Source organism: Ceratotherium simum, chromosome 34 (genome assembly GCF_057802395.1).
Source record: "Ceratotherium simum simum isolate JZ-2026a chromosome 34, ASM5780239v1, whole genome shotgun sequence".
Lineage (NCBI taxonomy): Eukaryota > Metazoa > Chordata > Mammalia > Perissodactyla > Rhinocerotidae > Ceratotherium > Ceratotherium simum.
Window position 1 is genome coordinate 10,335,278 of NC_141933.1, and position 20,589 is coordinate 10,355,866.

Consider the following 20,589-nt stretch of genomic DNA (forward strand, 5'->3'; position numbering starts at 1 on the left):
AAGAGGGGTGGCCGCTCCCAGACCTGCGGCTGCGGGATATCTGACGTCACAAAGCCGGGCGGGAGCCAGGGCTGCGGGATATCTGACGTCACAAAGCCGGGCGGGAGTCACGAAGGCTGGCGTGGGTGGCACGTAGTGTGGGGCCGCTGGAGGGGCCGTGCGGGGCCATGGGCTGTTGCCAAGACAAGGACTCGTACACCTCCGATGAGCAGGCCAAGGAATCTGTGGAATTGGAAGAAGGTTGGATGAGGGAAGGGCCCAGAAAGTGGGAAAGGGGGCTGTCCCAACAGGACTGCCCAGGAGGTTCGATGGGGGCGGGTAGAGCAGAACTTAGCGGCCTCGTCATACCCGCAGGCAGCGAAAGGGTCGATGTGCACTCGCCGGACCACCACCGGAATCGCAAGTCTAACGAAAGCCTTCTGATCACTGTGGTGTGGCGGCGGCTATCCATGTTCAGCCGTCGGGGCTCTATGCCGTCAAACAAGAGGATAACCCAGAATCAAAAGCATGGGTGTGCGGTCCAGGAGATCCAGGAGGAGCCGGAGAAGGGGTGACCCCAGCCTTGCTCTCAGTCCGCCCCAGCCTCCAGAGAATAAAGTTTCTAACGTGTACCTGCCCGAGCCCTAGTGCCCCGCTACCGACTCGGGGCGCACTGGTCGCGTGCACCGCTGGGGCTGCGGGCTCTTTAAGGCTCCTCCCCGGAGGCTGGTCCAGCCCCCGGTCCCCCGGCTCTGGTTCCTTGGGGGCGGGGTCACGGGGGGGCTAGCCAATGGGAGGGCGGGGTCGCTCTTGCATTTGGGTGGAGGGCGTGTCCCTCGGGTCGCCGGGCTCGAATAGGCGTGGCAGCGCCCTCTCGTCACCGGGGGAGGGGCTACGTCTGGGTGACGTGGCGGCTTCCTGTCTTCGGTCTGGTTTCCGCGGCTTCGGCTCCCGGGGAGGAGGCGGTGACGTCCCGGGAGATCGTGGCAGTGGCGGTGGCGGCAGGCGGCAGAGAGGAGGTAGGACTGGCTCTGAGAGGGGTCTGGCCGCCGTGTCAGCTCCGGGCAGCGGCTTTCCGGGGGCGGCGACAGACGGGGGGAAGGGAACCAGGGCCAAGCGAGCAAGTCCTGCCGGCCCGGCTCGGGGGTGAGCGAACACTTCGCCGTCCAATCAGGAAAGGCCCTCTTGAGAAAGACGTCGGCATTAGCTAATCAGCGGCTGCAGTCCTCTAGAAGGCGGGACTTGGGCGGGGGTGGGACTTCCTGTTTCAAATAAACACCTAGAGGTTCCCCCCTCCGCCCACCGAAGTGTGTGCCCCTCAGAAGGTCCGTCACCGTTTCTACCTGAGGAGTCGAAGGAACCCGTGGATACGTGAGGGCCCAGTTAGGGCCTGGGGCAGTTGCACAGGCCGGCCTGGAGCCTCGGGGCCACGGGACCTGGCTCTGGCTCCGCTTCAGGACCCCAGCCTGCGCTCTGGCAGCCAGAGCCGAGTTAGAAGAAGAGTCGAGGAGGGGGACGGCTGAGGCCGGAGAGGAAGCGGGGCCCTGCCCGCTGCGGGCCGGCCCCAGGATCTGCGGGTGGCTTTGGGCGCGAAAGTCCGTGCCAAGAGAGAAAGGGCCCGAGGATTTGCTGGTTGGGGGGTGTGGGGGGGTAATTTGTGGGGAAGGAGGCTGCGTGGGGAATGACACTCTCCCCTCCACAACAGTCCGAGGTTATGCGTCTCAATGATCCCGCGGAAACGCTACGGGTCTAAGAACACGGATCAGGGTGTCTACCTGGGTCTCTCAAAGACACAGGTCCTGTCCCCTGCAACTGCTGGCAGTAGCAGCAGCGACATCGCCCCTCTGCCCCCCCCAGTGGCCCTGGCCCCTCCCCCTCCCGACACCATGTCCTGCCGAGATCGGACCCAGGAGTTCCTGTCCGCCTGCAAGTCCCTGCAGAGCCGTCAGGTAAGGACCTGGAGTGGGGAAGGCAGGAGTGAGCCTTACTCAAATCTGGGAGAGGCTGTGCTCCAGCACTGTTGATCGAAGTCATTCTTGGGGGAACCTGATGGAAAACTGATCAGCCTTGGAGGAGGCGGTAGGATCTGCTAAGCAACAGAGAAGAGGTGGGCTAGCTATCTAGAGGCAGGATCTAGACTGTTTGGGGGAGGAATCCCCCGGAGGCTAGGGTTGCTGTTCTGGAAGGAATAGCCGAGGGTGAGAGGTGGCTGCAATGTACTTGGTTTGGATAAGGAACAGGTTCTAGAAAGAGCCTTTAGCTCACAGACATGCACCTTGAATTCTAGTTCTCTTGAATATAGTTCTACCACAAGTTTTCTGTGTGACCACAGGGAAGTTAGCGTAGTTGGGCCTCAGTTTTTATAACTGTAAAATGAAGTCCTCTAGATAAGTAGTTTTTATCAAAATCATTTTGGAGTGCTTTTTAAAAAATTAGATTCCCTTGTCTCAGTCCAGACTTTCTGAATCTAAGTGGGACCTGAGTGACCATTTTTAAGTACTTTTACTGATCAGCTCTTGTTAACAACTGCTGTTCTATATGATCTCCAAGAGCTTTCCAGTTATCCTGATTCAAGGGGTAGAATGGTAATACTAGCTACCATTTATTTAGTGCTTACAACGTACCAGTATTTGGCTAAAATACTTTACAGCCCTTATGTCATTTACTCTTAGCAACAACAACAGGAAGCATGTGGATTGTCTTCATTTTACAGAAAAGGAAATAGAGAGTGGTTTAAGTAACTTAAACAGTTTAAGTAGAATGATTTAACAGAATGGTTTAAGTAACTTGCCCCAAATCCCCCAGCTGGTGAATGGTGAAGTCAAGATTTGAACTGGGGTTTACCTGTCTAGACTGTCTGGTGGAGGACACCACTAGTACTAGAGAGAGAGTTTAGTGGACACCTTAGGAACGGTGAGGAACAGCTGGAAATGGAGAGGGGGGACTAAAGTCTCACCACTTGACATTGCTTTTCAGAATGGAATCCAGACAAACAAGCCAGCTCTGCGTGCTGTCCGGCAGCGCAGTGAATTCACCCTCATGGCCAAGTGAGTTGAGAGAAGTTATGTGCTGGGGTGATACAGTGTCTGAGAAGCAGGCTTGCCTGTGGTGGCCTTGGCTGTGAGGGCGGGGATTGGTGGTGCTGGAGCTAGTGTGGGAATAGGCCCTCTCCTGCCCTTTCCCACAGTGTTCTCACACATGCTCATTTGCAGGCGCATTGGGAAAGACCTCAGCAACACATTTGCCAAGCTGGAGAAGCTGACAATCTGTAAGTGTTCTTGGGGTCTTTCAGAGATGGGCCAGTGAACCAAAGAGGGCTGAGGAACTGTATACCCTAAGCCTTGTCTTTGACGTCACCTGTTGTGGCTTTCTGTTTGTCTCTGCAGTGGCAAAGCGCAAGTCCCTCTTTGATGATAAAGCAGTGGAAATCGAGGAGCTAACTTATATCATCAAACAGGTGAGCTGCTAGCTATTGGGAGAGCCCAGTGTTCCAGTCAAATTGCTTCTATCATTTTCCATTGCCATGGAGGCCCAGAGCAAGTTTCTAGAGCCAGCCCCAAACATCCTGCTCATCCATTGAGTTAGTAGACACTTATTGATTATCTACTGTATACAAAGCAGTGTGCTGGGCACTTGCCTCACAAACATGAAGCAAGATTCCTGTCTTCAAGGGCTTATTATCTAGAAGAGGTATGTAGCCCCATAAATTCATATTTATGAGTAGGAGGCAAGTAGTACAGAAAAGATCTTAGAAAAAGATGAATGAGGGGCCGGCCCTGTGGTGTAGCGCTTAAGTGCTCGAGCTCCGGGGCTGGTGGCCCGGGTTCGGATCCAGGGCACGCATGCTTGTCAGGCCATGCTGTGGCAGTGTCCCACATAAAGTGGAGGATGATGGGCACAGATGTTAGCTCAGGGCCAGTCTTCCTCGGCAAAAAGAGGAGGATTGGCATGGATGTTAGCTCAGGGTTGATCTTCCTCACAAAAAAAAAAGATGAATGAGACAGTCCGGGGACACTGGGAGAGATTTTATAGAGGAGGTGAAATGGGATCTGATTTCAAGGCTTGTGTAGAGGCAGTAGAAGAACATTCCAGACAGAGGAAATGATGTGTGCAGAGGCATGGCTTATAAAACAGGAAGTTCAAGTCTTTTCTCAGCTATTACCTGCTGAGGGAGGCCAACTCTGACCATGGTATTTACTACTCCAAGGCCCGAAACTCTGATCTCCCTTACCTTGCTCTATTTTCTTTTTTATGGTACTTGATATATTCTCACATTCTCTATAGTTAACTTACTTACTATGTTGACTGTTTGTCTCTGTTCCCTCCCACCTACCTCATCCCCCTCAAAAAAGAAAAAAAATTTAAGTGACACAAGAACTGGGATTTTTTTCTTTCTTCTTGTTCATAGATATATCCCAAATGCCTGTAGTGTGTCTGGCATATAGTAGGTACTCAATAATTGTTGATTGAATGAGTGATTGGCAGGAGATGAGGGTAGAAAGGTAGATTGGTGGCTGGTTGTGAAGATCATTGTGAAGAACTTGCTAAGGAGTGTGAAATGACTGCAAAGATGATTAGAACCTGGATTGCATTTCTGTCTACAAGACACTGGTATAGCACAATTCTCTACAGTTGTGATTCTTTCCTTTCCCAGCACAATGTAATGAGAATAAAATGTGAAATTGAGTGACCATGGGGAAGAAGAACCCTGGAGCATGGATGGGCAGAGAGTCTAGGGAGGAGGCTGCTGCAGTTGTCCAGTATGAAGATGGTTATAGCAGAGGCCAAAGGGCAGACACATTCAAGAGATGCTGTGCTGGGTAGAAGAGAGAGGTTTCCGTTAACTACTGGGGCATTAGTGCATAGGCATTTAAGAACCGCTGACTGGATTCAGACAGACTTGAGTTCAAATCCTAGATCCACCATTTATGATGTGACCGTGGGTATGCTACCTAACTAGTCTGAGCTTCAGTTCTCTTATAAATAAAAAGAGTAATACAGTACCTACCTCCTAGGGTTGTTGTGAGGATTTATGTGTTTATTTATTCAATCACTCACATTATTGAGTGACTTGGCTGCCTGGTTCTGGGGATTCAGCAGTGAACGACACAAATGTGGTGCCTGCCCTTGGTAACTTCCTTTCTCAATGGGTGGACTAGACACTATACAAGTAAGTAGAAAAGACAACTTGAGATAGTGGTAAATCCTGTTAACTAAAGTGAGTGAGGGCCGGCTCCGTGGCTTAGCGGTTAAGTGCGCGCGCTCTGATGCTGGCGGCCCGGGTTCGGATCCCGGGAGCGCCCCGAGGCACCACTTCTCCGTCCAACGTGAGGCCGAGTCCCACGTACAGCAACTAGAAGGATGTGAACCTATGACATACAACTATCTACTGGGGCTTTGGGGGGAAAAAACTGAATAAATAAAATCTTTAAAAAAAAAAAAAAAAAAAAAATAAAGTGAGTGAGTTCCTCAGGGTAGGGACTTACCTTAGATGGGGTGATCGAGGATGGCCTGGCTGAAGAAGTGACAGTGAGACCTGAATGGTGAGGAAAAAGCCAGTCATCCAACGATCTGGTGGGAGCACTTTCTAGACAGTGGGAATAGAAAAAGGGAAAGACCCTGAAGTGTGGGTGACCTTGTTGCATTTGATAACCATGAAAGCAGCCAGTGTGGCTGCAGCATAGCAAGTGAGAAGGAGACAGGTAGGAGATGAGGTCAGAGGAATGGGTGGGGCCAGACCCCATAGAGTCTGCGTTGGCCAGGTAAGCAATTTGGGTTGTATTCTAAATTTGGTGGAAGCTCTTGGAAGATTTTAAGCAGCGGGGTGACGTTTGGTTTAAAATGTCACTCTAGTTGCTATGTAGAAAGTGGATTGTAGAGGGACAGGCCCGAAGAGGAAGGTCATTTAGGAGGCTCTTGGAGATTTTTTAGAGCAAGAAGATGACAATTTGGACTAGGTTGGGTTCTGTAGAGAAGGAGGTGAGTGGACAGATTCAGAGTATATGTTGCAATCAGCTGGGTTCTTTCTGAGTTCCTGCTGGGTTCCACGTGGATTAAGGGAAAACAGGAATTGGGAATGGCTGTTAAGTTTTTGGTTTGAGCAACTGGTGAGTGGTGGTGCCATTTACCAAAATGGAAAAGAAGGAAGAAGGAGCAATGATTTCTGGGGGGGAATTAAGAGTTGTTTTCTATATTAAGTTTAAGGACAAAGAGGAAGTTATAAGCTGCTTAGCACGGTGCGTGGCACACAGTAAACAAATACAAGGCTGCTGTTGTGTTCACCTGGGGCTGAGTACACAGTTAGCACTCAATAGATTATGGTTGCGTTGTGGCATATAGGTGGGTTAAGGAGGTGTGCATATGTGACTTAGAAGCTTCTAGCTTGGGCAACGAGGTGGGAAATGGTGCCATTTTCTAAGCTAGAACCCTGGGGGAAAACATTTTATGGGGCAAAAACCTAGAATGCAGTTTTGTGCATGGCTGTGGGGAGGCTGCATCACTTCCAAAGGGACAGACCAGTCAGCAGTGGACATCGTCCAGAAGTCGGAATGGTTGGGGCTGGGATACTGACTGGAAGGACTATTGGAGGGTCTCTAGAAGTTGTCTAATCTAGTTTTTCTTCTAGCCTATTTTTTTTTTCTTTGTGAGGAGGTCAGCCCTATGCTAACATCTGCCAATCCTCCTCTTTTTTTTTTGCTGAGGAAGACTGGCCCTGGGCTAACATCTGTGCCCATCTTCCTCCACTCCATATGGGACGCCGCCACAGCATGGCTTGCCAGGCAGTGCGTCGGTACGCGCCAGGGATCCGAACCGGCGAATCCTGGGCCGCCGCAGCAGAGCATGCGCACCTAACCGCTTGCACTGCCGGGCCGGCCCCCCTTCTAGCCTTTTTTTTTATTTTGAGGAAGAGTGGCCCTGAGCTAACATCTGTTGCCAATCTTCCTCTTTCTTTTCTTTTCCCTCCCCAAAGCCCCAGTACATAGTTGTGTATCATAGCTGTAGAGTTGTAGCTCTTCTATGTGGGATGCCGCGTGGCTTGATGAGTGGTATGCAGGTCCACGCCGAGGATCTGAACCAGCGAACCCTGGGCTGTTGAAGCAGAGTGCACAAACTTAACCACTACGCCACTGGGCCGGCCCCTAGCCTATTTCTTGAAATCACTATTCTTGACCTCTTTTCCCTCCCCCTTCTCCTGTTCCTCTGATCCTTCCCTGGTTCTGACTGCCCTGGGGCAAGCTTTCTCTGCCACCCCCTAGCTGCCTGCTTCATCTCCCTTGTCTCACGTGGCCCTTGGCAATGGATGATGGAGTGGCTGATGCATTGGTCTGGTGTAGAAAGCCTGGCTGTGCTGTTCACTCATTGTGTGTGACCTTGGACAAGTCACAGCTTTCACTCTTTTGCAATAATTTTTAAAAGGAATTCTGTATTTGAGAATCGTTTCATTGATGCTTCTGGAAAACCAATGTGCCTTTGACTCTTCCCTTTTCCTGAGTACTGCACAGGTGCTTTGTTGGTCAGCGTGCTCTGGGTTCGAGATTGTGGCCTTTTAGGGGGTTCTGTGGCCATGAGTGTGGCCTCGCAGCGTGGAGTAGGACAGTAGAGTGGAGGGGGTAAACAAATCATTTATTTACAAATGAATGAGACCGTATTTCACCTCTTTCTGGGTCTACTCTGCAAGGACTGAGCTAGAGCTTGGAAATCCCAGCTGGCCCTTCTGCTCTGACTGTCGGAGATAGCCTCACCCCTGCTAGTAACGTCCACCCTGACCTCCCTGCCGGAGATGTCCACGTGGGAGAGATGCTGGCTGAGGACTTCTTGGTTGACACTCATTTTTCTGTTGACTCTCACCAGGACATCAATAGCCTCAATAAACAAATCGCCCAGCTTCAGGATTTCGTGAGGGCCAAGGGCAGCCAGAGTGGCCGGCACCTGCAAACCCATTCCAACACCATCGTGGTCTCCCTACAGGTAGGACCTGGGGGAAGGACAGGGGGAGATAAAAGGGAGGAAGGTGTTATCTTCTTTGACTGACCCACTCTCCTTTTCTTCTAGTCGAAACTGGCCTCCATGTCCAATGACTTCAAATCAGTTTTAGAAGTGAGGACAGAGGTGAGAAGAATCTGTGTAGGAGGGATAGGAATCTGGGGGTGAGGGCCCAAGAGGGATGTGGGAAAGGGACAGTGGAAGGGCGAGGGCAGCAGGGTCATGGGCTGACAGACAGGAGGATCTCTTGAACATGCCCGGTTTCCGGAGGCCTCAGGACCTTTGCGTTTCTTCCCCAACCCCAGAACCTGAAGCAGCAGAGGAGCCGGCGGGAGCAGTTCTCCCGGGCACCCGTGTCAGCCCTGCCCCTTGCCCCCAACCACCTGGGTAAGTTACAGGCAATACAGGGAGCCCTGAGGGGTAACCCTTAGTTACTCTGGTTCTGACAGCATCCTCTAAAGACAGGGTTTGGGTAGGAGAATGGAGGGGCAAGGAAGTGGCTAGGCTTTCTCTCTCAGACGTCAAACCTGATTGCTGGGATTCACGATCCACACTTAGTCTCCCACAGTGAGAACACTGTTGGGGGTGAATTCAGTCATGTTCGGAAGAATGATAGTTTCTAATGTTTTCTGTGCGCTTACTTTATTCACATTCTCTCATTTGATTTTCACAACCACGCTTTGAGAAAGCAACTATTATTATCCCCCATTTTACAGGTGAGGAAACTGAGGCTCAGAGAGGTTAAATGACTTGTCCAGGGTCACAAGGCTAGTAAGTGCCAGAGCTGGGATTCAAATCCAGAGCATGTGGGCTTTGAACCTGCCTTAACCACTAAGAAGTGTCATGTCTTCTTTCTTCCCTCAGGGGGTGGTGCTGTGGTTTTGGGGGCAGAGTCTCGTGCCTCCGGGGATGTGGCCATCGACATGGTGGACTCTCGGACCAGCCAGCAGCTGCAGCTCATTGACGAGCAGGTACCCGGGCTCTGAACTGGGGATGAATGCTCCTCTGTCCCGCTGTGGGCCACAAGCAAGTGTTTGGAATGTGCCATGGTGGAATGGCAAGCTGGGAGGGTCCTAAAGAGGCGGGCCCTACCCTGAAGAAGCTCCCAGTGCTCATGGGCACTCTCTCTCCTCTGAAGGATTCCTACATCCAGAGCCGAGCAGACACCATGCAGAACATCGAGTCCACAATTGTTGAATTAGGCTCCATCTTTCAGCAGTTGGCGCACATGGTTAAGGAACAGGAAGAAACCATTCAGAGGTGAGACTCTTTTACTCTCTCACCCCAAACAGAGGAGCCTTCTCTTCCCTGTGGGTGGCATCCTAAAGGCCCCCAGGGAAGCTTGATGCCCTTGGGCAGAGTAGAGTGAATCCACGCACAGGGCCCAGTTCACCTGCCTCCATCTGTTCAACAAGTGTTTACTGAACACCTCTTCCATGTCAGGCGCTGTTCCAGGTGCTGGGGAGCCAGCAATGAGTAGAACAGTAAAGTCTGTATTTCATGGAGCTTACTTTGTAGTGTGTGTATGGAATTCAATAGAGTGGGTGAGGACAGCTGTTAAAAAGATTTGACAAGAAATTTTCAGGTAGTGATAAGGGGTGTACAGAGAATTAAAAGTAGCATGATGTGTTGCAAGAATGATTGAGTAGGAATATCAGATTGGGTGGCAGGGAAGGCTGCTCTGAAGAAGACATGACGTTGAAGCAGAGACCTGAATGACAAGGGGAATCCAACTGTGCAAAGAAGAGAGACAGGGACAGAGGTGCTGATGAGACTAGAGGGAGGCGGGCAGAGCCCACCACTGGGAAGGCCTCTCTGCTCCTCTGGCGCCACCTGCTACCGCAAGAGGCATTTTATCTGCTCCTCTGCTTTGGCACTTAGTGTTCATTCAGTCAGTTATGGAGATAGAGCCGTGGACAAAGATCCCTGCCCTTGTGGAACTTACATCGTAGTAGGGGAGACAGATTATTAAAAATACACGTGATAAGTAAATGGTCCAGCATATATTTTTGCTCACTGATAAATGCTATAAGTAAAGGTAGAGTAGGATACACTGATCAGGAGTGCTAAGTTTGGAAGGGCAAGTTGTAATGTTAAATAGGATGGTTAAGGTAAACCCTAATAAGAAGGTGACATCTGACCAAGGTTTGGGAGAAGGTAAGGGAGTTTGGCAGGTAGATATCTGGGGAAGTTTACCAGGCAGAGGGAAGAACCAGGGTCAAGGCCTTCACACAGGAATGTGTCTGATGAGTTAAAGGACAGCAAAGAAGCCACTGCAGCGGCCGGCCCCGTGGCATAGCGGTTCAGTGCTTAAGCTCCGCTGCTGGCAGCCCAGGTTCGGATCCCGGGTGCGCACCAATGGACCGCTTGTCAGGCCATGCTGTGGCGGCGTCCCATATAAAGTGGAGGAAGATGGGCACGTGTTAGCCCAGGGCCGGTCTTTCTCAGCAAAAAAAGAGGAGGATTAGCATGGATGTTAGTTCAGGGCTGATCTTCCTCACAAAAAAATGAAAAAAAAAAAGCACTGCAGCTGAGGGAGAGTGAGGAGGAAAGTACTACAAGGTTAAGTCAGGGGGAGCTGAGGGGCCAGATCATGTCGGGCCTTTTAAAGCCATGTGAGGCTTTGGCTTTTACTTGGAGTGACCTGGGAAGCCGTTGCAGGGTTTTGATGAAAGGTTACACTATCTGACTTATATTTTAGAAGGATCATTTGGTTGCTGTGGTCAGAACCCATTGTAGGGGCCTAGGACAGAAGCAGGGAGATCAGCGCAGAGGCCTGTGCAGTAATCTAGGCAAGAGGTGATGGTAGCTGGAACCAAGGTGGTGAGTAGTAGTTGGATTCTGGATATAATTTGAAGGTAGAACCAATAGGATCAATTACTTGATGAACTGAATGTAGAATGTGAGAGAAAAAGAGGAGTTTATGATAACTCCAGGCTTTTGATGTGAGCAATGGAAGGGATTCATGGCCCTCACTTGAAATAGGGCTGGTTACTCCGGGTAGAGTAGGTTTAGGGGGAAAATGAGTTCAGTTTTAGACACGTTGTCCAACAAGAGGTGGGCAGTTGTCTGTTAGACATCCAAGTAGAGACAGTGAACAGGCAGATGGATATATGGAGTTTAGGAGACAGGCCTGGGCCGAGGGTGGGCAGATTGGACTTGGCAGCTGGGTAAGGGAGTGCGTTGCGTGTAAAGAGGATCAAGCACTGAGTCCTGGGGCCATTTCTGAACCCAAGTCTCACTCGTGGGAGGAGAGTGAACAGGAGCACAGCTGATGAGATGGGAAGAAAAATCAATGAATGTGTTGGCCTAGGAGCCAAGAGAAGAAAATGAGTCAAGGAAAGAGTGATCAGCTATAACAAATTTTGCTTTTAGGCCAAGCAAGATGAGAGCTGAGAATTAATTGGAGTGTTTAGTTCATTAACATTTAATGTAGTTTTTGATAAGGTTGGATGTAGGCCTACCATCTTACTATTTGCTTTCTGTTTTTCCCTTCTGTTTGTTGTTCCTCTGTTCTTCCTTTCCTGTCCTCTTTTGAACAATTGAAAATTTTTTTTAGAATTCCATTTAAATTTGTCTGTTGGGGGCCGGCCCGGTGGCTTAGTGGTTAAGTGCACGCGCTCCGCTGCTGGCGGCCTGGGTTCGGATCCCGGGCGTGCACCGACGCACCGCTTCTCCGGCCATGCTGAGGCCGTGTCCCACATACAGCAACTAGAAGGATGTGCAGCTATGACATACAGCTATCTGCTGGGGCTTTGGGGGAAAAAATAAATAAATAAAATCTTTAAAAAAAAAAAAAAAAAATTGTCTGTTGGTATTTTAGCTATATGTTCTTTTTTTTTTTTAGTGGTTGCTCCAGGGATTACAATATGCATCATTAACTTTTTACAGTCTACTTCATATGGCGTAAGAACTTTGCAACCCTCTCCTCCATCCTTTATGCTCTAGTTGTCATAATTGTTGCATCTATATACTTTATAATTCCACAGTACAGTATTAAAGTTTTTGTTTTAAAGTTTAAAGAAATTAAGAGGGAAAAATAGTCTTTTGCATTTACTCATATGTTTACCGTTTCCAGCGCTTTTCATTCCTTCTGGAACATCCAGTTTCCATCTGGTATCACTGCCCTTTAACCTGAAGAACGTTCTTGAGCATTTTTTGTAGAGCACATCTGCTGATGACAAATTCTTTTACTTTGCTTTTATCTGAAAATTTCTTTATTTCACTTTCATTCTTGAGAGATATTTTCTAGATATAGAATTCTGGGTTTTCAGTTTTATTCTTTAAGCACTTGAAATATCTCACTCTACTATCTTTTGGTTTCTCATTCCTAATGAGAAGTTAGTGGTAATTCTAATTGTTATATGTAATGTGTTTTTCTCTGGCTGCTTTTTAATAATTTTTTCTTATCTTTGGTTGACAGCAATTGACTATTTATGTATCTAGATGTGATTTTCTTTGAATTTATCCTGCTTGGGGTTCTCTGAGATTCTTGAATCTGTAATGTGTATATATATATATCTCAATCAAATTACATCTCATTAGGAGGAGGCATTTAATGTCAGATTGTCTCTATGTTGGTGAGAACAATATCACTTGATTAAGGTGGTGACAGATAATCTCTCCTTTTAAAAGTCATTTTCTTCTTTGCAGTCAGCAAGTAATTTATGGGGTACCCTGTGATATCCTGTTCCCCAAAAACCTTTTACTGATGTTTCTAGCATCCATTTATGATGCTTGTCTGAATCAATTTATCTCGTTGGGATACATTTTTCTGTAAAGAAGAGCTTTCCTTTATTAACTGCATGAGCTGAAGTTCCTCTTAATTAGGCTAGATAAAACCTTAATTCTTTTCCTGTATTTTCAGAGTAAATAGTTGATGGCAGTTGTCACAAGTAGTGGCCAAGGAGTTTTGTTTTTTTTTTCCCAATTCTTCCTCTCTTTTGAGCATCATTATGGGCTTAAGGTTTTTATTTACTTTTTGTGTTGTAATTAGTTAGGATAATGATTATTTTCAGTGTTCAGATTGTTGCCAGTTTGTCCAGTGGGAGCCAAGAGGTTTTTGTTCTTGTTTTTTTAAAACAAGAGGGAGAAAATAAAAGTATGTTTGTATGCTAATGAGAATGATCCAACAGAGAAATAAAAATTGATGATGTAGGAGCAAGGGGAGAGAATTCTTAAAATTATGTTCTTGAGAGGGTGAGGGGATGTGGAATCCAGTGCTTAAGTGGTGGGCTTGGCTTTCAGAGGAGCTGGTGATGGGTAGGAGGAAGGCAGGGCATGTTGTGCAGATGCTGGGCAGGGGGACCAAGACAGCTGTATTCACAGCACCTTGTAAATGCTGGTGCTCAACACATAGTAGTTGAATAAATAAATAAACATCCTTCAACCAGTGGTTCACAAACCTGAATACTCATCAGAACCTCCTGTGGAATTTACAAAAAATGAAGATTCCTGGAGGTCCACTCCACTCACTTCTGTGGACTCAGAATTTCCTAGTGTAAGGCCGGGAACCTATTTTCTTTACCTTGCCCAATTCCTCAGACTACTGCAGTCTTCTCAGTTCAGGAAGAAGAAAGGCCATCAGTGGAGAGCAAGGGGGCGAGGAGGTATGGGAGGTCTGGGGAACCCACAAGTCCACAAGTCCTGCCCACTTGCTCTGGGCCTTTAGGCAATGTCCAGTCCTGGTTGATCTTTATTCCCCATAGCACCTCGCAGAGGGCTTTCAGCGTAGGTTGTTGATTGAGTGAAATGGGGTCAATGTGTACATTTGTCTAAAGCAGGTTTCCCAACACTGATCCATTAAGCAGCCTCACATATTTAACTGGGCAGGGTAAAGAAAATAGGTTCCTGGCCTCACACTTGGGGATTCTGAGTCCATAGAGGTGAGTGGACTGGACCTGCAGGAATCTTCATTTTATACAAGATCATAGGGGGTTCTGATGAGCATCAAAGTTTGAGAACCACTGGTTAAAAGGATGTTTATTTATTCAACTACTGTGTGTTGAGCACCAGCCATTTATAAGGTGCTATGAGTACAGCTGTCTTGATCCTAGAATCAGGAGAATTGACTGATTCTTATCTTGTTCAGCTGAGACCTTGGGACCCTCTTGCTAAGTTAAGCCATAAACACTATAGCTCCTTAGGCTACGATGTATTTGGGATATTAGAATATTATTATGGATTCAGTGAAGCAGAATTGTAAAAGATATTTATTTCCCCAATGCATATGTGTTTTAAATAGTTAGAATTGTAGCATTATAGTGTAAATGCAATTTTACATTCTAGTCTTCCTTGAAAGAGTGTCGTAAGTATTTTTCAGTGTTAGGATTCATTTGTTCCTTGGTTTAGCAAACATTTATTGTTGCTGCTGTGAGCTGGTCCTGCCGGATCTGGGGATAGGAAGGTGAAAGACAGTTCTGGTCCTCATGGAGCTCACTGTCTAGTAGGAGAGACATACGCTGACAATTACAGTTCAGTATGATAAGGGCAGGGATAGAGGGGGATGAGGAAACTCAGAGTAGGTACCTCTCCTAGACGGGGGCAAGGGGCCTTCCTGGAAGTGATACCAAGCTAGGACTTGAGGGGAATGCCAGCCAGAGAAGGGTAAAGGAAAGGCCATTTCATGTGGGAAAGAAGCAGCTCAGAAATGAAAAAGAGCGTGGTGGATTCCAGGAATGCAGAATTATTCCACGGAGCTGGGGCAGTGGTAATGGAGGAAGCTAGAGAGGCAAGGCCAGATCACAAAGGACCTGTGTGCCACCGTGAGAAGTTTGTTCTCAGGGAGAGAACACAGAGGAAGTGGATTGATGCTGGGTGAGGAGAATGAGGTTTGTTCCAGACATGCTGAAGGTCAGACTTCAGGGGCCAGCCAAGTGGCATTTGATGTATCGTCTGATGCTCAGAAGAGAGGGATAGGGAGAGAGCTAGAGATAAGGACTAGGGCCGGCCCTGTGGCTTAGCGGTTAAGTGCACGAGCTCTGCTACTGGCGGCCCAGGTTCAGATCCCGGGCACGCACTGACGCACCGCTTGCCTGGCCATGCTGAGGTGGCATCCCACATACAGCAACTAGAAGGATGTGCAACTGTGACATACAACTATGTACTGGGGGGGCTTTGGGGAGAAAAAGTGAAAAAAAAAAAAAAAAAGGAGGTGGATTGGCAATAGATGTTAGCTCAGGGCCGGTCTTCCTCAGCAAAAAGAGGAGGATTGGCATGGATGTTAGCTCAGCGCTGATCTTCCTCACAAAAAGATTAATTAATTAATTAAAAAAAAGAAAATATAGAGATAAGGACTAGAGCTAGAGATAAGGACTCGAGAGTCAGTGGCCTCTTGGTGAAACCACGGGCAGAGACAAGACCACCCAGGGACATTGGGAAAAGTGAGAAAAAGGACAGGACGGATCTCCATGGATTCCAGGGATCTGTGGAGAGGGGAAGGTCTGTCCAAGAGACCAGGGAGGAAGGGTTAGGAGGAAGAGAGAAGAAAGTGGAGAGAGATGTGTACTTAGATGCTGAGATGGAAGGGATTTTGGGAAGAAAGGAGTGGTTAGTTCCCGGTGAGGTAAGTATCCTGAGGTGTTAATTGGATCACGGGGCTAGGATGAATTGGACCAGTGCCAGCAGTTTCAGTTGAATGACTCAAGCAGTTTTACAGCAGACTGAAACATAAAAGAGAAGTAACAAAAGAGAGAAAATTTGTGGGCAACCGTATGCATAAGAAATTGAAATTTTGAAAGGATGAATTTTTTTTTTTGAAAGGATGAAATTTTAAAAAAAGACATAGACATTCTTATGTTTGTTTCCTGGATGCCAGTGGATCTGGATTTGAGCACCCTCTTTAGAAACCACTGATTTAGTCCAAAATTCTTCAGTACGTAAATTCCTGGGCCCCACCCTAGATTCTCTGGATGTGAGACCTGAGAATTTGCATTTTTGGGACCTTCAAAAGGTGATTCTTATTTTTCGTAAGGTATGAAAACTGCTGATCTAATGTTACTCAGGCATTTTCCTTTTACCCCCAATTTGTAAATTAAAAAATTTCAAACGGTAGAAAAGTTGGGTGGATAGCACAATGAACACCTATATTCCTTTTACGTAGATTCACCAACTGTCGGAGCCAGCCTGGTGGCACAAGCGGTTAAGTGCGAGAGCTCAGCTTTGGCGGCCCGGGGTTCCCGGGTTCAGATCTTGGGCTTGCGCCAACGCACCTCCCCCTTGTCAAGCCATGCTGTGGTGGCATCCCGTATAAAGTGGAGGAAGGTGGGCACGGATGTTAGCCCAGGGCCAGTCTTCCTCAGCAAAAAGAGGAGGATTGGCAGATGTTAGCTCAGGGCTGATCTTCCTCACAAAAAAAAAAAAAAGATTCACCAACTGTTAACATTTTATCACATTTGCTTTCTCTCGCTCTTTTTTTTCTGAATCATTTGAAAGTAAGTACAAACGTCACGACATTTTTATCGCTAAATACTTCAGCCTGCATCTGCCAAGAATAGGTATTCTCCTGAACAGCTACAATACCATTATCATACCTAAGAAAATTAACAATTCTCCAACACTATCCAGGACTCAGTCCACATTCACATTTCCCCAGCTGTCCTAAAAAAATGTGTTTAGCTTTTTTTCCCTTCAATTTAAGACCTAGGCAACATTCACACATGGCATTTGATTGCTTTGTCTCTTTAGTCTGCTTTCTGTTTTATTTTTCATGATCTTGGCTTTTTTTTGAAGAGGCCGTGCCTCTTGTAGAGAGTCCTGCAGGTGTATTTGTCCAGTGTTTCCTCGTGATTAGATTAAGGTTAAGTATTTTTGGTGGCTACATAGGTAATACTATCAGTTGCCACTTGATGAGGTTCTCCCTTTATTGGTGATGCCAAGTTTGGTCACTTGTTGAAGGTGACCATCAGACTGAGTCATCTGTGGAGTGATACTTTGAGTCCATGTGAGTGTCCAATTCCTCGGCCCCATGATGATCCTGGCCTGACTCGTTTGTGAGATTGTGTGTGGCAAAATGGTAATTTTCTAATTCTTTCATTCCTTCTACATTCATTAGCTAGCATTCTTCTGTAAAGAAGGAGCTTTTTCTCTTTAAAATTACTATGGAATAACAGTAATTTTTTTGTTTTTATTCAATGTATTATATACCATCATTATTGTTTATTACAACCACATTTCCTAAATCTGGCCATATGGAGCTACTTCAAGGCAGTTTCTGTATCCTAAACATGACCCAATTCCTGTCAATCATTATGAAGTTTTGGGCAAACTGAAACTCAGAAAACTAAAATCCCAAATCTCCTAATCATGGTCAGATAATCTTTCCAGTTCTTGGGCTCACTGTCGTCTTCAGTTCAACCGCTTTTTTTCGATTGTTTCCAACTTAGACTCACCTTCTAGTCCTCTGGTTTCCATGTCTCTCACATCATTCATCATCTGTCCTGTTCAGCCAAACTCCAGCTTCTTCTTTTTGGGTGTGTGTGTGAGGAAGATCAGCCCTGTGCTAACATCTGCCAATCCTCCTCTTTTTTTTTTTTTTTGCTGAGGAAGACTGGCCCTGGGCTGACATCTGTGCCCATCTTCCTCCACTTTATATGGGACGCCGCCACAACATGGCTTGCCAAGTGGTGCGTCGGTGCGTGCCCGGGATCCGAACCAGCGAACCCCGTGCCGCCGCAGCGGAGTGCGTGCACTTAACCGCTTGTGCCACCAGGCAGGTCCCAAACTCCAGCTTCTCATCACTTGATTTCTTCCTTCTGTAGTTTTTTTTTTTCTCCTCTCCATAAGGCATTCTTTTGCCCTCCTCCCTTTGCAAACTTTTCCCCTTTCGGTTTTCCTCTCCTTCTCAAACCATTGTTTTCTGCCTCATTCATTTTCAGTTTTCCTCTGCTTCTCAAGCCATTGTTTTCTGCCCCATTCATTTTCGTTTTCTAACTCTCCTGCTACTTCCTCAGAATAGCCCATCATTTCCTAATTTTTTCACCACCAGAGTTCCCTTCTATCGGTTTTCGTTCATGGACTCCCATGAGTCTTTTTTATGGCAGATTGCATTTATTGTTTTTACGTTTTTGTTAAGCAAAGCCATTCATAATTCAAATGGCTTTTTCCATTTTTGTTAAGCAAAGCCAATATGAACTTTATTGGATATGAGATGACAAATGCACCCACCCCGAGGACTATAATTATAGCCCAAAGCTAGGAAACCTGATACTTTAGTTAGCCTCTTCGACACAAATAGGGAATTATATACAACCCAGGCTCCTGTATTTGGACAGAGATTAGCTCGAAGTCGTTACAACCACCTTCCCAGGACCCTGGCCTTGTTGTCACTGGCCCAGCCCTTCCTCTCACTTTCCAACTGGATTGCCAGCCTCCACCAACTTTTTTTTTTTTTTTGGTGAGGAAGATCAGCCCTGAGCTAACATCCAATGCCAATCCTCCACTTTTTGCTAAGGAAGATTGGCCCTGGGCTATAACATCTGTGCCCACCTTCCTCTACTTTATATGGGATGCTGCCACAGCATGGCTTGACAAGCGGTGCATCGATGCACACCCAGGATCCGAACCTGTGAACCCTCGGGCCACCGAAGTGGAACACGTACACTTAACCGCTGCGCCACCAGGCCGGCCCCCCACCAACTTTTCTATCCTCAGAGCTCACAAAAGTCTCTGCTCTCAGGAACTCCCTTTGTGAAGACCAGGATTTGTGTTTGGTTTTTAGAATTGTGTATGCAAGTTGGCTGGGAAATGCTTTATTTTCTTCAGCAATCTCGTGAGAGATTGCCCTTCCTCTGAAGACTTCTCTATACCCTGGAGAGACAATGTTTTCCTCATGCAGAGCTTTTCTTGTTCCCTGACTTACTGTCCATATCATTAAGTTTTTTTCCCTGTCTCACTCAGAACCAGGATTTCCTGACTATGATGGTCTGTGAACTTTTTCCCTTATTACAAACGCAATACTATTTATTAGACAAAAATCAACAAATACTGATGAACAAGAAATTATAATAGCTAACATTTTGGGAGCGCTTAGTATGGGTTAGGTGCTTTATATGTGTTAACTCATTTAAGACTGACACCAACCAGAGAGGCAGGGTTTGTGTTATCCTCATTTTCTCTTCCTCTGCAGTTGAGGAAAATGAGACTTGAGGTTAAATGACTGGCTTAGGGTCATAAACGAATCAGTTGGAGAGCTGATGTGCAAACCAGAGCCAAGACTTGTTTATATTACCCTTCCAGAACTTTTTCTTTACACAAATATATATGCACAAAAATGGGATCATGTTGTATATAAACACTTTTTACTCCCACGTGTCGTGACCATCTTTCCGTGTCAGTAAATACACTTCAACAGCATTCTTGTTAATCCAGTGTCCTCCTGTTTCCTCTCCTCCCCGCTGTATCCCCAGGATCGACGAGAACGTGCTGGGAGCCCAGCTGGATGTTGAGGCCGCCCATTCAGAGATCCTCAAGTACTTCCAGTCGGTCACTTCCAACCGGTGGCTCATGGTCAAAATCTTCCTCATCCTCATTGTCTTCTTCATCATCTTTGTGGTCTTCCTTGCCTGAACCCTCTCCACTCTGAGGCACTCCGTGGGGGTTTGGAACCCTTCTTGGGAGGGCAGGTGGCCAGTGCTGCCACTGAGCCTGTGCAGGGTGCTTAGGAGAAAGGCCCTGTTTCCCTGGAACTGCTAAGAATGGCCACTGCCCCTCATCCCCCACTCCTTGCCTCTGGCCACCCTGTCCTCCCCTCACCACCCTCAGGTCCACGAAACACAAACGGTTCTGGATTTGGACTCTGCTGTGAAGTGGCTGGAAGGGAGCAGAGGCCAACTAGGGGGCCGGTGGAGGAGGTTGTCTCCCCTAGGAGATTTTTACAAACCCTCCTCAGCCTCTCCCAAAGGAGACTTCAGCAGCAAGGGGAGATGACGCCCTTCCCCGCCTTCCTCAGAGTGAGGAGAGGAAGTGAAACTGCCCCAGGGACCAACTTTCCCATCTGGGTTACAATTTGACCTCTTTCTTCTTCCTCTCTTCACCATGTGAGGCAGGGGGCCCTGAGCCCCTCGGCTGCCTGCACAACTCCAACTTTGGCTGCTGGTGACTCAATCTGCCAAATGCGCTGCAGCCCGTTTTCTCCCAATTACAGCAAGACTGTCAGCCTCACTAGCCATGTCGTCATTTCTGGGTGGGAGCGTCGAAGGGCCTAGGCAGCAAGTGGAGTGAGCCCACTGCCCAGTAGCAGAACTGGAAGGGTTGGGGCTGATGGCTTTGAGGGGCCAGGCTTTGGGCTCTGTGCACACAGCTGCCTCCAGGCAGGGAATAACCAAGTGCTGCAGCACTTCATCAGCATAGAAGCTTCCCTTCAAAGTGGGGAGCAGGGTCCCAGAATGGGACCCTGACTGGTGGCAACTTCTAGGACCACCTCCAGCGGTATTTGGACCTATTTCATCTGCATCCTCCAACCAGTTGGCCCCAATTTTTCCTTGAGTTGGATGAGGCAGGAGCCACGAGCAAAAGGTAAAGTGAAGAATTTGTTCCCAGCTCCAGGTGAGACTGTTGGTCCCCTCCAAGCTCTTCGCCAAATCCAAGCCAATCACAGGAGAATGAAGGAGAGACCCTCCTGGAATACAC

General features: G+C 47.7%; 2 protein-coding genes across 5 annotated transcripts; both read left to right on the forward strand.

Moving 5' to 3' along the window:
- The first annotated feature begins 29 nt into the window (after positions 1 to 29).
- On the forward strand, positions 30 to 770 carry TEX54 (testis expressed 54). The gene is made up of 2 exons (XM_087422763.1): positions 30 to 240; positions 355 to 770. The coding sequence occupies exons 1-2, from the start codon at positions 168 to 170 to the stop codon at positions 552 to 554; spliced, it is 273 nt and encodes a 90-aa protein (XP_087278889.1). The 5' UTR covers positions 30 to 167; the 3' UTR covers positions 555 to 770.
- Positions 771 to 902: 132 nt separating this feature from the next.
- On the forward strand, positions 903 to 20,121 carry STX5 (syntaxin 5). Of its 4 annotated transcripts, none has more exons than XM_004437500.3 (11): positions 903 to 998; positions 1,685 to 1,928; positions 2,956 to 3,026; positions 3,192 to 3,247; positions 3,366 to 3,436; positions 7,831 to 7,947; positions 8,032 to 8,088; positions 8,268 to 8,349; positions 8,827 to 8,933; positions 9,101 to 9,222; positions 19,368 to 20,121. In XM_004437500.3, exons 2-11 carry the CDS (start codon positions 1,704 to 1,706, stop codon positions 19,525 to 19,527), a joined length of 1,068 nt encoding a protein of 355 aa, XP_004437557.1. In that variant the 5' UTR covers positions 903 to 998; positions 1,685 to 1,703; the 3' UTR covers positions 19,528 to 20,121. The 4 variants fall into 4 exon arrangements, with proteins under 4 accessions (XP_004437557.1, XP_087278887.1, XP_087278888.1 ...); XM_087422761.1 differs by lacking the exon at positions 19,368 to 20,121 and adding an exon at positions 11,522 to 11,736; XM_087422762.1 differs by having other exon boundaries at positions 923 to 998; positions 1,837 to 1,928.
- Positions 20,122 to 20,589: the final 468 nt, after the last annotated feature.

Bases quoted from the DNA above. Each gene is read 5' to 3' on its own strand.
- STX5 (XM_004437500.3), top strand. From the start codon at position 1,704: ATGATCCCGCGGAAACGCTACGGGTCTAAGAACACGGATCAGGGTGTC. The intron at 3,248-3,365 runs GTAAGTGTTCTT...TTGTCTCTGCAG, and splicing joins GCTGGAGAAGCTGACAATCT to TGGCAAAGCGCAAGTCCCTC. The intron at 7,948-8,031 runs GTAGGACCTGGG...CTTTTCTTCTAG, and splicing joins CCATCGTGGTCTCCCTACAG to TCGAAACTGGCCTCCATGTC.
- TEX54 (XM_087422763.1), top strand. From the start codon at position 168: ATGGGCTGTTGCCAAGACAAGGACTCGTACACCTCCGATGAGCAGGCC. The intron at 241-354 runs GTTGGATGAGGG...TCATACCCGCAG, and splicing joins ATCTGTGGAATTGGAAGAAG to GCAGCGAAAGGGTCGATGTG.